This window comes from Eulemur rufifrons, chromosome 17 (assembly GCF_041146395.1).
Source record: "Eulemur rufifrons isolate Redbay chromosome 17, OSU_ERuf_1, whole genome shotgun sequence".
Taxonomy (NCBI): Eukaryota; Metazoa; Chordata; class Mammalia; order Primates; family Lemuridae; genus Eulemur; species Eulemur rufifrons.
In genome coordinates, this window is record NC_090999.1 from 84,821,014 (window position 1) to 84,836,934 (window position 15,921).

A 15,921-nucleotide genomic window follows, 5' to 3' on the forward strand; every position below is an offset into this window, starting at 1 on the left:
GTCCTATCAATTTGGATAATGTGGACTCCTGGCCTTTTAGGAACTTAAAATTTAAAAAAATACCTTAAAACTTTGAGTTATAAGGTCCTTAATTTAAGGACTGATTTTCTTAAATAATATTTTTATAATAAAACAGTTTAAAAATTTTTATTAAACCTAACATTAACTTACTTTGTGTGAAGGAAAACTGAGGAAAATAGAGGTAAAATCTTTTGGTCATCAGTCTCAATTACAAAGCCAAACCAAACTAAAAAATGGCTTTCCTGAAGACCAAAATATTGTGAAGCAACTCTACGTTGTATGCCTGTTGCTTAAAATCAGTTATCAGGCCTCAAATGATATTAACTGCATTCTCTATTTGTTCCAGATATTTTTTCTTCCTCCCTTCCTTCCTTCCTCCCTCCCTCCCTCCTTCCATTTCTTCTGTTTCTCTCTTTCCTTCCTGTCCTTCCTTTCCTTTCTTTCCTTCCTTCCTTTCCTTTCTTGGGAGCCTTGCTCTGTTACCCAGGCTGAAGTGCAGTGGCATGATTATAGCTTCCCAAGTCACCAGTAGCTGGTACCACAGGCGTGAACCACCACACTCAGCTAATTTTTAAATTTTTTGTATAGATGGAGTCCCACTGTATTGCCCAGGCTAGAGCACAGTGCCAAAATAATAGCTTACTGCAACCCCGAACTCTTGGGCTCAAGCAATCCTCCCACCTCAGCCTCCTGAGTAGCTGGGATTACAGGCGTGCACCATCACAACCGGCTCATTTTTTCTATTTTTAGTAGAAACAGGGTCTCACTCTTGCTCAGGCTGATCTCAAACTCCTGACCTCAAGCAATCCTCCCGCCTCGGCCTCCCAGAGTGCTAAGATTACAGACGTGAGCCACCATGCCCAGCTAAGCCATATAATTTTGTACGTAATGAAGAATAGCTTATGATGAAGAAAACCTGTTTTACAGAGTTTGAATTTTTTTAAAAAGGAAAGAAAAAAATGAAGAAAACTTGTATTAAAATCTACTGCAAAGAAAGGGCTTTTTTCAGGCAATAATAAACCACTGATTTTATGATATGTTTTAGAAAGATGCATTTATTTGTTTACTTTGAGCAACTTGTAAGCTGTTTAAAATGAAATTTGAACTAAGAGAAATTTGTTGAATTATATGTTATGTAATGAATACTTATATTTTGGTCATTATTTAAACATCATGCAGTAGTCATTCCATTATGGAGCTATGGAGCTTACTTATTTAAAAAAAATGTAACACCATTTTCATCGTATGCTGACCTAAAATATATATCCTGTCTGTTTAGAAATTTCCCACTTCATATGGCCTAATCTGTGTGAACAACTTGATGGTGATGAGTGTGGTATATGACTTTTTGAGCTTATCAGTTTAAAAATAAAATTCGTATACAGCATTCTTATTATTGTAAATATTTTAAGTTAATACAAATTCATGTGGTAAAAAAGTTGAATATATTCTATAATGCCATTTTATATTTGGAAACTTAGGTACAATTTTTTAGTTTTTTTTAAATCTTGTTACTTTAACTTGGTATATATAGTAAGTTGTCTCATTTTTCCTTGTTAATAAAGAAAAATATCATTAATACCAACAGGCAGCTCACCTAATGGATTTTCTGAAAAGTTCTATTTAATTGTAATAGAGTGCACTCAAGACAACCGTTCACTGTTACACATGTGGAATTTACATTTAAAGTCAATTCCTGTCTCTTTGGGTGAGTCTTTTTTTCAAATTACACATGATTAAACAGTTCAGGGTATAATATTTCTTAAAGCAACTCTTATTTAGGGTTGATAATTACAGTTTATTCAGTTAATTAAAAAAGCAAAATGATTTTCTCATTGTCTTGTTGTAAAGAATCATATTAATATGTTTACTGTTTTATCTTTTTGTAAAGCAGTTGTAGATTGTAAATGTAGTAATTGTAATATTTATAGGGTTCCCCTACCCCAATTTTTGATTCTTTTCTTATGTTTTATAGATGAAAAAGTAGATACAAAAATACCTGAAGCAGTTTGGCAGCTGGAAGAACATTCTTCTTCTCCAGAAAAGATCGTATCTCCTTTTTCACAGAAGTATCAGGCTTGCAGAGCAAATCTCCAGAGTACCAGCAAGTTGACTCTGCTTTCAGAAATGGTTTATAGCCAAGAGTTGCATTTGCCAGAAGGAGTTGAGATAATAAGTATTAAGCCATCAGCAGGTTGGTAAATTTTATGAAAAGAGACTTAACTCTGTAACCCATGAGTGTTTACCAGGTATTTAAAAATAGGTGCTGCAACTACTTCTTAAATCCTTACAGAACCAGAAATGGAAATAATATATTCAAGTACCCTAAATTGAAGACTTAAATTTTCTCATTATGTTTTCAGATTACTCTGACATTTGTCAGCCAGTTCTAGTCTTAAATAGTGATTTCTAAAACAAATTTTCATTGCCCTTTCAGGAAGAAAAAGTGAAAGTTTCCAGAGCAGAGGTTGTAACTGAATTATACCTTATTTGCAAACTTTGATAGTGTTGCTAGTGCCTGCCTGGAGTCATGCACTAAGAAAGATTCTGAGTGTGTGGTTCCTGCCATATATTTAGCATCCTTATTTTAGAGCAGCAGTTTTCAAAATGTCCCCAGGCCAACAGCATCAGCATCCTGGGGACTTGTTAGAAATGAAAATTCTTGGGCCGCCAAGTTATTGAATCATAAACTCTGGGATGGGGCCCAGCGCCTGGTCTAACAAGCCTTCCAGATGATTCTCATGCACACAAAAGGTCAAGAACCACTGTTGTAAGGTATCAAGAATACCAAGACAAATCCATCTTTTTCATCATCTAATTCTTTCATCTTCATAGTTAAGGTGTGGGTCTTTGCTCTGTTTTACTTCTTTGTCATTTTTTTTTTGACTGATTATTTTGAATGCTTTTCAGTTTATCATGTTTTCAAGTACTCAGTGTTTTTTGAATGGCAAAGTTTGCAGGAGTTAGGTATTAACTTTTATATTCTGCTTTTTTTGATATATTTTAATTTTTAAAAATCAATGCAGGGAAAATTAAATTTTGAAAAAAATGGCTTTTGTATTGACAGAATCTGAAGAGCTGCTATCATTAGCCCTAATAGTATGTTCTTCACTGCTGAACTCCAGTTAAAATAATATGGCAAATATAGAGAAACTGAAGCTATTTATTAACATAAATCTCCTATTAATCCTTGGCCAAAGTTATTTGATAGAAGAAAAGTCTGTGGAAAAGAAGAGATTTGTTTTGTTTGGCAAAAAGAGTTAGCATATGGTGAAAGCTTTTTTCCTAGTCTTATGTATTTTTTTATCAATACTATTGGAAAGGATAAGATCTTTATTCTGTGTTCAGCTCAGAGAAACTGATGGTTAATGTTAATTATGTCCTTTTGCGGTATTTCTAGATTCCTCGAGGGATTTTTTAAAAACCTTAACTACAATTATGGTAAAATATGATAAAAAAACAATAAATGTCTTATATTACATCTCTATATTATAATTAGTAGTTTATGTTTAATAGTTTAGGATATGGGTCAGCAAACTATGGGTCACCTATTTGTTTACTGGTATGTATAGCTGTTTTTGCTCTGCAGTGACAGATTTGAATAGTTGGAACAGATACTATGGCTAGCAAAGCCTAAAAGAGTCATTACTGTGTGGCTCTTTAAGAAAAAGTTTGCCAACTCCTGTTTTAGAAAATTAATATGATTACTTTAGGCCTAAGCAAATGTTAAATTATACTTAGGAATCTTCTCAGCATCAGTTATGTCAAATATACCTCAATCATAAAGGGCCCTGAAAAGTGACCATGTACTATGTAGGTAAGCAAAGCCATTCATATTTATGTTGAAAAATATGAAGGAGAAGAAGCCAGTGAAAGTTGACAAATGTTTTAAAATATATTGATAATTTTAAAATGAGATTTACAATAATGAATAAAACTAGTAGAATTGTGAAACTAGGCAGGCCACGGTGACTCATGCCTATAATCCCAGCACTTTGGGAGGCAGAAGTGGGAGGAGTGCTTGAAGCCAGGAGTTCAAGGCCAGCCTGGGCAACATGGCAAGACCCCTTCTCTACAAAAAATTAAAAAAAAAAGAATTGGCTAGGCTGGATGCGGTCCTCATGCCTGTAATCCTAGCAGTCTGGGAGGCCGAGGCAGGAGGATCGCTCACGGTCAGGAGTTTGAGACCAGCCTAAGCAAGAGCAAGACCCTGTCTCTACTAAAAAATAGAAAGAAATTATCTGGACAACTAAAAATATATATAGAAAAAATTAGCTGGGCATGGTGGCGCATGCCTGTAGTCCCAATTACTTGGGAGGCTAAGGCAGGAGGATTGCTTGAGCCCTGGAGCTAGGTTGCTGTGAGCTACGCTGACGCCATGGCACTCTAGCCCGGGCAACAGAGCCAGACTCTGTCTCAAAAAAAAAAAAAAAAAAAGAATTGGCCAGGCATGGTGATGCATACCTGTAGTCCTAGCTACTCTGAAGGCTGAGGCAGTGGAATTGCTTGAGCCCAGAAGTCTGAGGTTACAGTGAGCTGTACCACTGCACTCCAGCCTGGGTGACAGAGGGAGACCCTGTCTCTAAAATACAACGGAATAGTTATGAGTAGTTGTGAATTGAATACTGGATTGAGAATCGGGGCTAGAATTTAGGTTTTCAGATTTGGCCTTTGTCTGGTTGTTTTATTTAGACATAAGATACTTAACATGTTTGGTCAAAAGACCTTACTTGTAAAATATAAGAATTGAAGTGCCTTATTTCAGAGTTCCCTTTCAACTCTAGGTTTTGGTGATATTTTCTTTTTGCATTCATTTTTGTTGTCATTAAAAACCTCTTACTATTCTTGTCAACACTTTAAATATGGACTGTCATATTCTTAACAGTAGTTCATACAAAAGGACCAAAACCTTTAGTTCATAAAAGCAGAAGTATTTAGCCAAATTTGACATTTTATTAATGGATTACTTTCATTTTAGGACATCTGAGTTCTTCTTCCATATATCCTGTGTGCAGTGCTCCTTATTTATTGGCAACGTCATGTTCAGATGAGAAAGTAAGATTCTGGAGATGCAGAGTAACAAATGGAGAATCTGCCACATCAAATAATGGAAAAATGGATCTTGCATACATTTGGGAAGAGTGGCCATTACTTATCGAAGATGGACTTCAGAGCAATAGTAGTATAACTGTACCTGGTAGGCCTATAGAAGTTAGCTGTGCACATACAAATCGTTTAGCAGTAGCTTACAAGCAGCCTGCATCTAATAGTAGATCTTCTCAGGACTTTGTGATGCATGTAAGTATTTTTGAATGTGAGTCTACAGGAGGCTCATATTGGGTCCTTGAACAGACAATTCATTTAGATGAGTTAAGCACAGTGTTGGATTCTGGCATTAGTATCGATAGCAATTTAGTGGCCTATAATAAACAAGACATATATTTGTCCAGTAGAGAGAGTATCACATCAAACACAAAGCATTTAGTTCACTTAGATTGGATGTCTAGAGAAGATGGATCTCATATCTTGACTGTAGGAATTGGATCAAAGCTTTTTATGTATGGACCCCTGGCTGGCAAGGTACAAGAACAGACTGGTAAGGAAAGCCTGGCATTTCCTCTTTGGGAGAGTACTAAAGTCGTGCCCCTTTCTAAATTTGTACTGTTACGAAGTGTGGACTTGGTATCTTCTGTAGAAGGCTCCCCACCTTTTCCTGTTTCTTTATCCTGGGTCCGGGATGGCATCCTTGTGGTAGGAATGGATTGTGAAATGCATGTATATTCCCAATGGCAGCCTTCTACTAAACAAGAACCTGTTACAACAGATTCATACAATGGGAGCACTCCATCTATAATAAGTTTAACAAAACAGAGTAACTCATCAAGTGCTGGGTTACCGCCTCCAAAGAAAACCCTGACTCGGTCCATGACCAGTCTTGCACAGAAAATCTGTGGAAAGAAAACTGCATTTGATCCTTCAGTGGATATGGAAGATTCAGGTCTTTTTGAAGCAGCTCATGTGCTTTCCCCAACTTTACCTCAGTACCATCCCTTGCAACTTTTGGAACTTATGGATCTTGGCAAAGTTCGGAGAGCAAAGGCCATCTTGTCACATCTTGTCAAGTGCATTGCTGGGGAAGTTGTGGCTCTGAATGACGCTGAATCTAATCATGAACGCCGCCTTAGGTCTCTCACCATCAGTGCTAGTGGAAGCACTACCAGAGACCCCCAGGCATTCAACAAGGCTGAAAATATAGATTACACAGAAATAGATTCTGTCCCTCCACTTCCTTTATATGCCTTACTTGCAGCAGATGATGATAGCTATTACTCATCTTTGGAGAAATCCAGTAATGAAAGTACCTTAAATAAATCAAATCAATCATCAAAAGAAAGTTATGATGAGCTGTTTCAAGTCTCAGCTCTCATGACTGATACTCCTGTGTTAGAGACAGATGAAGAAAATACAAAGCCCAGAGTTATTGACCTTTCACAATACAGTCCAACTTACTTTGGTCCTGAGCATGCTCAGGTTCTTTCTGGACACTTACTTCATTCTAGTTTACCTGGACTCAGCCGGATGGAACAGATGTCTTTGATGGCCTTAGCAGATACAATTGCAACTACAAGCACTGACATTGGAGAAAGCAGAGACAGAAGCCAAGGTAAACTAAATTCTGTACTTGTGATAACATTTTTACTTATTTTCACAGAAAATAATCTTAAATAATTTTTTATAAAAATGATGCCAAGGTTTTTTTTGAAACATCTTTGCTGCCTTCACAACAGTTTTAATATATGCTATTTATCCCACAAATTATAATATTATGAGGAAGTTCACAAAGACCATTATGCCTGTCATTTTTACGAATTGCTTAATGACATAAAAGATACAACTCAAAAACATCTTTTTGAGTTTAGCAAAAGTTAAACAATTATTTTAGGCCGAGTGCAGTTGCTCCCTCCTATAAATCTAGCACTCTGGGAGGCCGAGGCGGGAGGATCAGTTGAGCTCAGGAGTTCCAGACCAGCCTGAGCAAGAGTGGAACCTCGTCTCTATAAAAAATAGAAAACTTAGCCAGGCATGGTGGTGCACGCCTGTAGCTCCAGCTACTCCGGAGGCTGAGGCAGGAGGATCGCTTGAGCCCAGGAGTTTGAGGTTGCAGTGAACTATGATCATGCCACTGTACTCTAGCCCGGGCAACAGAAGAACGAGACTCTATCTCAAAATAAATAAACAAACAAACAATTATTTTAGTTACCTGAACCTGAAAGTTTGTTTCTGTTCTTTTTCCATATGTTGTAATAATCCACCATTAACAATTATAATTTGTGTTTTAAAATAACTATTTAAAAAAAATTATTAGTGCCTATTCTTACCTAGAATAACAAATGTGAGTACAATATAATTAGATCTTTTCCTCATCCAGAGAACTTTTCTTTTTTTTTAAATAAATCTCCTGAATTATGAACAAATTCCCAGCAAATCTCAAATAAGGTCTAAAATTAACAAGTTCAGCCTTGTGTACCACATATAGGTCAGTATCCCTTTGAACTAAGCTTGCAAGGAAAATATGGAATAAATTTAAGATAATAATAACAAAATTATTTTAAATTTAAGAAAATTTACTTGGTCATGAATCTTGACATTTTTGCTTTAAGAGGTATTACTAGTAGATACTATTTTTTGATGTGAATATGTTATAGGTGTTTTATGTTTTTAATTTTTACTTCAAAGTAGAAATCAGACCCTCCACCATATAACTATTTCTTCCAGTGTTAGCAGATTATCAGAACAGATATATGATTTGAATCAATGTGGAAAATATCACTGTAACATAGGCCACAGAGAAGGTTAAACTATTTAAAATTCAGTCATGTTTTAATTTAAATAAGATTCAGGTCAAAAAAGGTCAGACTATAAAGAATGCCCTAGACCCTGAGTCATTTTGTTCTCTTCTTTATCATTTTTCCAGTTGTTAAACTATACTGCTTTTTTTTGTAATGTAAAATTGTGTAGAAAAAGAGAAATGTCAGAAAATTTTTAGACTAATAACTTCTTTGGTCTATTTAAGAATATTTTTTGCCTATATTTGGTAATGTGACATATGCTGATTGTCAGAATTATTATTTGTGTTTTGTTTACAAAATGGTTTTCTACAAATAAAAATATGTAAATACTTCTTTTCCCCTGGTTGTAGGTGGAGAAACTCTTGATGAATGTGGATTAAAATTTCTTTTGGCTGTACGACTTCATACCTTTCTTACAACTTCCCTTCCAGCCTATCGAGTGCAACTCCTTCACCAAGGTGATTTTGATAGTAATCTATTAAGGGAAAATAAGGCGAATAGAAAAAGAGGCTTGTGCCCTGTCAAACTTGTTTTGCCCAGATACAATAATGATGACAAATTTGACACATTCTGAGTTTCCTTTATTTGTTAAAATGTTTATTTCATCTTAATCTTCCTTGCTTAAAACATTGGAATTTTTAATGGTAGATGGAAAGAATTAATGAAGAAATGGATATAGGGTAATTGGATATTCTGTGTTGTTTTTAAATGCATGATATATTAAAGGCAAATTAGTATTGTTTCATTCTCTTTAATTTCTTCTTTAGATTGTCTTTTTTCTCTCTTTTTGGCATGTATCTATATTCAGCTTTCCCCCCAAAATTTGAGTAACATTTTTGATATAAAAATAGTACATATTCAAATTTCAAATGTTTCATAAAGAGTACTACAGAAATTAGTAGTACTAATAATCAGTAGTACTGATAATGTGTATTTCAGATACTAGTTTAATAACATTAGTGTATTTCAGATATTCCTACATACTGTTAGTCACAATTCTCACAGTTAAAAGTGACAGAAATCTCACTTAAATTAACGTCAACAAAACAGAATATTTATTGGCTCAATGCCCAGGAAGTTCAAGAAATAGAGCTGGCTTCCAGCTTTATTAGATCTACAGGATTAAACAGTGTTACTGGGACTACGCAAGTTAACCTCTGTTCATTGGTCTGTGTCTCTTGCTCTCTCTTTTCTTCTCTGTCCCTTTGTTTCTCTGCTTTCTTTCTCTCATTTTGCATTTAACTTTGAAAAAGTAAAGCTTACAACTACAAATCAAATTCTTTTTTAAAAAATGTTATTGTAATTTGACAACTTATAATTTTCTATCTTTATGAGGTACAAAGTAATGCTGTATGTATACAAAGTGGAATGGTTAAATCAAGTGAAATAACATATTCATCACCTAAAATATGCATCCTCTTTTGTGGTAGGAACATTTGAAATTTATTCCCTTAGCAATTTGGAAATGTACAATACACTGTTATTAAATATCACCACGCTGTGCAATAGATCTCAAAAACTTATTTTTCCTAACTGAAGCTTTGTACCCTTGATAAGCATCTTCCTCCTATTCCCATCCCCTAACCTCTGCTAACCACCATTCTACTTTCTGCTTCTGTGATTTTTTTTTTATTTCAGCATATTATGGAGATACAAAAGTTTAGGTTACGTATATTGCCCCTGCCCCCCCACCCCCCGAGTCAGAGCTTCAAATATGTCCATCCCCTAGACGGTGCGCATCGCACTCATTATGTAGGTATACACCCATCCCCTCCCACCCCCATCTGCCCAACACTTGATTAGTGTTATTCCCAAATGTACTCGTAGGTGATGATCAGTGAAACCAATTTGATGGTAAGTACATGTGGTGCTTATTTTTCTATTCTTGGGATACTTCACTTAGTAGAATGGGTTCCATCTCTATCCAGGAGAACGTAAGAGATTCTGTATCACCATTATTTCTTATAGCTGAGTAATACTCCATGGTATACATATACCACATTTTATTAATCCACTCATGTATTGATGGGCAGACACGTGGGTTGTTTCTACATCTTTGTGATTGTGAATTGTGCTGCTATAAACATTCGGGTGCAGATGTCTTTTTTGTATAATGACTTTTGTTCTTTTGGGTAGATGCTTAATAATGGGATTGCTGTGATTTTGATTGTTTTAGATTCCACATAGAAGTGAGATCATGTAATATTTGTCTTTCTGTGCCTGGCTTATTTCATTTAGCATAGTATCCTCTAGGTTCATCCATCTTGTTGCAAATGACAGGAATTTGTTCCTTTTTAAGGCTGAGTAGTATTAATATCACAGTATATATTCAGGCACACCTCCTTTTATTGTGCTTTGCTTTGTTGCATTTCACAGATAACCTCCAATTTATAAAAAATGCAATCTGTGGCAATGCTAGATGGAGCAAGTCTTTTGGCACCATTTGTCAGCACTCACTTCATATCTCTATGTCACATTTTGGTAATTCTTTCAATATTTCAAACTTTTAAATTATTATTATTTCTGTTATGGTGGTCTGTGATAAATAATCTTTGATGTTGCTATGATAATTGGTTTTGTTTTTTTTTTTTTTTTGAGACAGAGTCTCACTCTGTTGCCCGGGCTAGAGTGAGTGCCGTGGCGTCAGCCTAGCTCACAGCAACCTCAAACTCCTGGGCCCAAGCAATCCTACTGCCTCAGCCTCCCGAGTAGCTGGGACTACAGGCATGTGCCACCATGCCCGGCTAATTTTTTCTATATATATGTTTTAGTTGGCTAGATAATTTCTTTCTATTTTTAGTAGAGACAGGGTCTCGCTCTTGCTCAGGCTGGTCTCGAACTCCTGACCTCGAGCAATCCACCCACCTCGGCCTCCCAGAGTGCTAGGATTACAGGCGTGAGCCACCGCGCCCGGCCGCTATGATAATTGTTTTGGAGCACCACAAACTATGTCCATATAAGACAGTGAACTTAATAAATGTGAGTATTTCTGACTGCAGTACAGACTGGCCATTTCCTCATTTCTCTCCTTCTCCTCAGACCCCCCTGTTCACTGAGACACAACCATTAATAACCCTACAGGCTGGATTTGGTGGCTCACACCTGTAATCCCAGTGCTTTGAGAGGCTGAGGCAGGAAGATTGCATGAGGTTAGGAGTTCAAGACCAGCGTGGGCAACATAGCAAGACCCCGTCACTACAGAAAGATAAAAAAAAAGTTGCTGGAATTGATGGTGCACACCTGTAGTCCTAACTACTCAGGAGGCTGAGGCAGGATGATCATTTGAGCCCAGGAGTTCAAGGTTACAGCGAGCTATGATCATGTCACTGCACTCCAGCCTGGGTAACAGAGCGAGACCCTATCTCCAATACATACATACATAAACAAATGATCCTGTAGTGTCTTCTAAGTGTTCAAGTGAAAGGCAGAGTCACGTGTCTTTCACTTTAAATCAAAAGCTAGAAGTGATTAAGTTTAGTGGAGAAGGCATGTTGAAAGCTGAGGTAGGCTGAAAGCTAGGTCCGTTGCACCAAACAATTAGCCAGGTTGTGAATGTAAAGGAAAACTTAAATTTTTTCAGGCTTGCTTTGTAGCCTGATATATGATCTATCTTGAAGAATGTTCCTTGTGTGTGTGAGAAGAGTATGTATTCTGTTGCTATTTGATGGAATATTCTGTATATGTCTTTAAGGTACATTTGGTGTGAAGGACAAGACATTAGTCAGGTCCAGTGTTTCCTCATAAATTTTATTTTTTCCCCTCCTCTACTCTGAAAGAAACCTTATAAATTTTCTGTATGGATCTGTCTGTTGTTGAAAGTGGAGTATTGGAGTCCCGTACTATTATTGTACTGAAATCTCTCTCTCCTTTTAGATCCTTTAATATTTGCTCTACAAGTTTAGGTGCTCTGATATTGGGTACATATATGTTTATAATAGTTATATCCTCTGGATTAATTGACCCCTTTATCATATTATAACATTCTTCTTTGTCTCCTTTTACAGTTTTTGACTTACAGTCTATCTGATATGAGTATAGCTACCCCTGTTCTCTTTTGGTTTCCATTTGTGTGGAGTATCTTTTTCTGTCCCTTCAGTGTATGGGTGTTCCTAAAAGTGAGCTAGTCTCTTGTAGGCAGTGTATAGTAGGATCTTATTTTTATATCCATTCAGCTACTCTTGTCTTTTTATTGGAGATTTTAATTCATTTACATTTAAATTAATAAGAACATACTGCCATTTCGTAATTTGTTTTCTAGTTGTTTTGAAGATAATGTCTTTCTTCTTCTTGCTTTCTTTGTCATTTGCTGGTTTTCTATTGTGGTATGCTTTGAATCACTTCTGTTTATGTTTTGTGCATCTAGTATACACTTTTGCTTTTTTGTTACCATGAGGCTTACATAAAACATACTTATAATGGGCTATTTCAAGCTGATAACAACTTAACTTTGATCACATACAACTCCCCTCATCCCCACATTTTATGTTTTGATGTCAGAATTTACATCATTTTGTAATTTGTATCCCTTGACATATATTTTAGCTATAATTATTTTTAACAATTTTGTCTTTTAACCCTCATACTAGAGATAAATTTGCTTTGCACACCACCATTGCAGTCCTAGAGTATTCTGAGTATGACTGAGTTTTGTGCTTCCGAACATTTTATGTTACTAATTAGTGGTTTTTCATTTCAGCTTAAAAAACTCCTTTTAGCAACTCTGTAAGGCAAGCCTAGTGGTAACGAACTCTCTTACCTTTTATCAGTCTGGGAAATTTTTTGTTTCTCCCTCATTTCTGAAGGTGAGCTTTGCAGGGTTAAGTATTCTTGGTTGGCAATTTTTTGTTGTTGTTGTTGTTGTTGTTGTTTTGTTTTTTTTCTTTCAGCAATTTGAATACATCATTTCACTCTCCTGGCCTGCAGGGTTTCTGCTTAGAAACCCACTGATAGCCATATTGGGACTCCCTTGTATGCGATGTGTTTCTTATCTCTTGCTGCTTTCAGAATATTTTCTTTGATTTTTTGATACTTTGATGTGCCTTAGTGGACTCCTCTGTGGATTGACATTTATCGGAGACCTTTGTGTTTCCTATACCCGCATGTTGGCATCTTTCCCCAGATTTGGGAAGTTTTCAGCCATTATTTCTTTAAGTATGCTTTCTGGCCCTTTTTTTCTCTCCTTTCCTTCTGAAACTTCTATTATATGAAAATTAGGGCTCTTCATGGTGTTTCATAATTCCTGTAGACTTTCTTCATTCTTTTTTCTTTTGTTCCTCTGACATTTTTAAATGTGCTGTCTTCGAGCTTGCTGATTCTTTCTTCTGCTTGATAACATGCCTGTTATTGAAGCTTTCTATTTAATATTTCAGTTCAGTTATTGTATTCTTCATCCCTAGGATTTCAATTTGGTTTTTGTTTCTGTTTTTCTGTCTTCTTCTTTGTGGTTCTTTTTCTGAAGTTCGTTTAATTTCTATGCATATATTTGTGTAGTTCACTAAACTTTTTAAGTGGATTATTTTGAATTCTTTGTTAGTCCTTTCATAGATCTCTCTTTCTTTAGGGTTCAAATCTCTATTTATTAGTAGTTTCTTTTGGAGGTGTCATAATTCCCTGATTCTTCACAATCCTCATGTCCTTACTTTGGTGTCCACACATCTGAGGAGGCAGCCACCTCTTCTGGCCTTTACAGGTATTTTTTGACAGGGATAGACTTTCACTATTTAGTCTATCCTCTCATTATGCGTAGGTCAGCTGGAAATGACCCCAGGCAGGTGGAGCTTGCTGTTAGGTTCTCTAGGTGGCTGGGCCTACTGCCTTTGTTTTGAGGTTAGGTGGTGCTGCTGGCTATGTTCTGTTCTGTGAGACCGCTGGCTGAACTCTGCAGTCAGTTAGAGATTGTTGTGCAGTCAGTCAGAATTGCTGGCTGGGTCACAAGATTTGTTCACTGGCCAGAGAATATTGCTATTTTTATTCTGAAGGTAGACAGGACTGCAGAGTGGCCCCAAGGTTAGGCAGAGTTGATACTCTGGATGGACAGGGCCAGAGTCTATGTTCTATATAAATGCATAGTTGAGGCTTGCCTCCCTGCCTGGGTGGAGCCTTGGTATGGACTCTGGGGCTGGGCCAAGCATCTGTTTGGCCTCCCGGTCAGTCAAGTCTAGCCCCTGTGTACTGCAGAAATGTACTGTAACGAGTGTCTCCCTGACTGGGCAGGGCCTTGGAGTAAGCTCTGAGTCTGGGCCCACTGTTTGGACTCCTGAGTCAGGCAGGTTCTACCTCTGTTCTCCACAGACATGTGCTGTGGCTGGCATCTCAGGGTGGCCTTGCAGTGGGCTGAGTCTGGGTCATGTACTGTTTGGAGTCTCAGGTTAGGCAGGTCTAACCCCTAAGCTCTACAGAAATGTACCAAAGCAACAGGTGTCTCCTTGCCTGGGCAGGGCCTTGGGGTGGCATCTGAATCTGAGTCAAGCTGTTGTTTGGACTTCTAGGTTGGGCAGTCCTGGGCCTTGGAATGGGCTCTAAGGCTGGCCATCTAGGGATTCAAGCCAGGCTGAACTTCCTACCGTGTTTCTGAAAGTAACCAGCTCAGCTTTGAGGGTGGGCTGTAGTGCTATGGTGTTGGCTGATACCTCTCATTGGGCACTACCAATGGCAGGAACGCAGAGTTACCACTAGGATATGTGTGCTAGTTGCTGTGAGCTCCACCTCCTTTCTTTGTTTCTACCTGAACTCAAGCAGTTTAGCTGTGCCATTGTCCCCTGTGTTCCTCATGATGTGAGACCAGCGTGGGCTTTCTAGAAAGTATCTGAGAATGTTAGAGAAGCTGGATATCTGCCGCCAGCTTTTTTTCCCACTATAGAAACTCTGGATCCAGGGCAACCCATTCTGTGTTGCACTGTTCTGACTTGGAGGAGGAGGGGTGATGCACTCAAAGTGAGACCGCTACTTTTACCCTTCTGATGCCATTTTAATTCAGTTCTGTGGTCCACGGAGGTGTATGAGGCTCATTCCCAGGTTTGGGAATTGTTACTATATAAAGGTGTTCTTGTCTGTGGATAGTTGCTAGTTGAACTTTTGGGGGTGGGAGGAAGGTGTCTTCGTCTTTTCGGGCTTCTATAACAAAATACCTTAGACTGGGTAATTTATAAATAATAGAAATTTATTTTTCACATTTCTGGAGGCTGGGAAGTCCAAGATCAAGGTGCCAGCAGAATCGGTGTTTAGTAAGAGCTTGATCTCTGCACCATAGATGGTGCCCTGTTGCTGCATCCTCACATGGTGAGAAGGGCAAAAAGGCCCAGCTAGTTCTCTTGAACCATTTTATGAGAGCATTAATCCCATTCATTCAGTCATGGTATAATTATCTCCTTGAGGCCCCACCTGTTAAGTACTATTACATTGGGGATTAAGTTTCAACGTGAATTCTGGAGGGACACAAATATGCAAACCATGGCATGGAGTGAAGCCTGGGACTTCCTGTTCTGCCTTCTTGGCCGATGTCTAAATCAAATTCTTTAATTATTTATGAAAACGTATTGAAGTTGCTAGAGAGATAATAGGGATCTAAAATAATTTAGAATAATAGTCCATTCACAGCATAGTTGTTTTTTTTTTTTTAATTTCTATTTTTCTATTTCCAAAGTCTTTGGTGTAGCAAGCATTCAGATTACTTGGCATAGGATATTATTCCTTGGCATAGGTTATAAATTTGAGGTCATATATCTCAAAGCCACATCTTATAATAATCATTTACTTCACCCAGTAATACTAAACAAAATGTATTCTGAAGAGAGAAAATAGAAGCTGAGCAATAAATACCACATGTGCAGGCCATTAGATTGAAAGAATTACTGACATAAATGATGTGGTATGAGTATAAAAATATCTTATTACCAATATGGTAATATGAAAAGTAATCATTATGTGCCAGATTCTATTCTAGATTTTTAAGCTATATTATTTCATCGAATCCTCAAAACTGTGTAATAAGGTAGTTCCATGATTATTTACATTTTATATATGAAGAAACTGAGGCATTAAGAGACTAAGG

General features: G+C 37.2%; 1 protein-coding gene across 6 annotated transcripts in view; it reads left to right on the top strand.

The window, feature by feature from the left end:
• The window catches only part of DMXL1 (Dmx like 1), a 153,303-nt gene that overhangs the window by 61,973 nt on the left and 75,409 nt on the right, over positions 1-15,921 (top strand). For 5 of the 6 annotated variants that reach the window (XR_011235947.1, XM_069492835.1, XM_069492832.1 and 2 more), the window contains 4 exons: positions 1,610-1,729; positions 1,997-2,215; positions 5,000-6,685; positions 8,222-8,329. Coding sequence is in view for 5 of the 6 variants with exons in the window: in XM_069492835.1 (XP_069348936.1) it covers positions 1,610-1,729; positions 1,997-2,215; positions 5,000-6,685; positions 8,222-8,329 (2,133 nt within the window). In the remaining variant the exon portion in view is untranslated. The remainder of the gene's footprint in view (positions 1-1,609; positions 1,730-1,996; positions 2,216-4,999; positions 6,686-8,221; positions 8,330-15,921) is intronic. The other variant, XM_069492836.1, reaches the window with a different exon arrangement.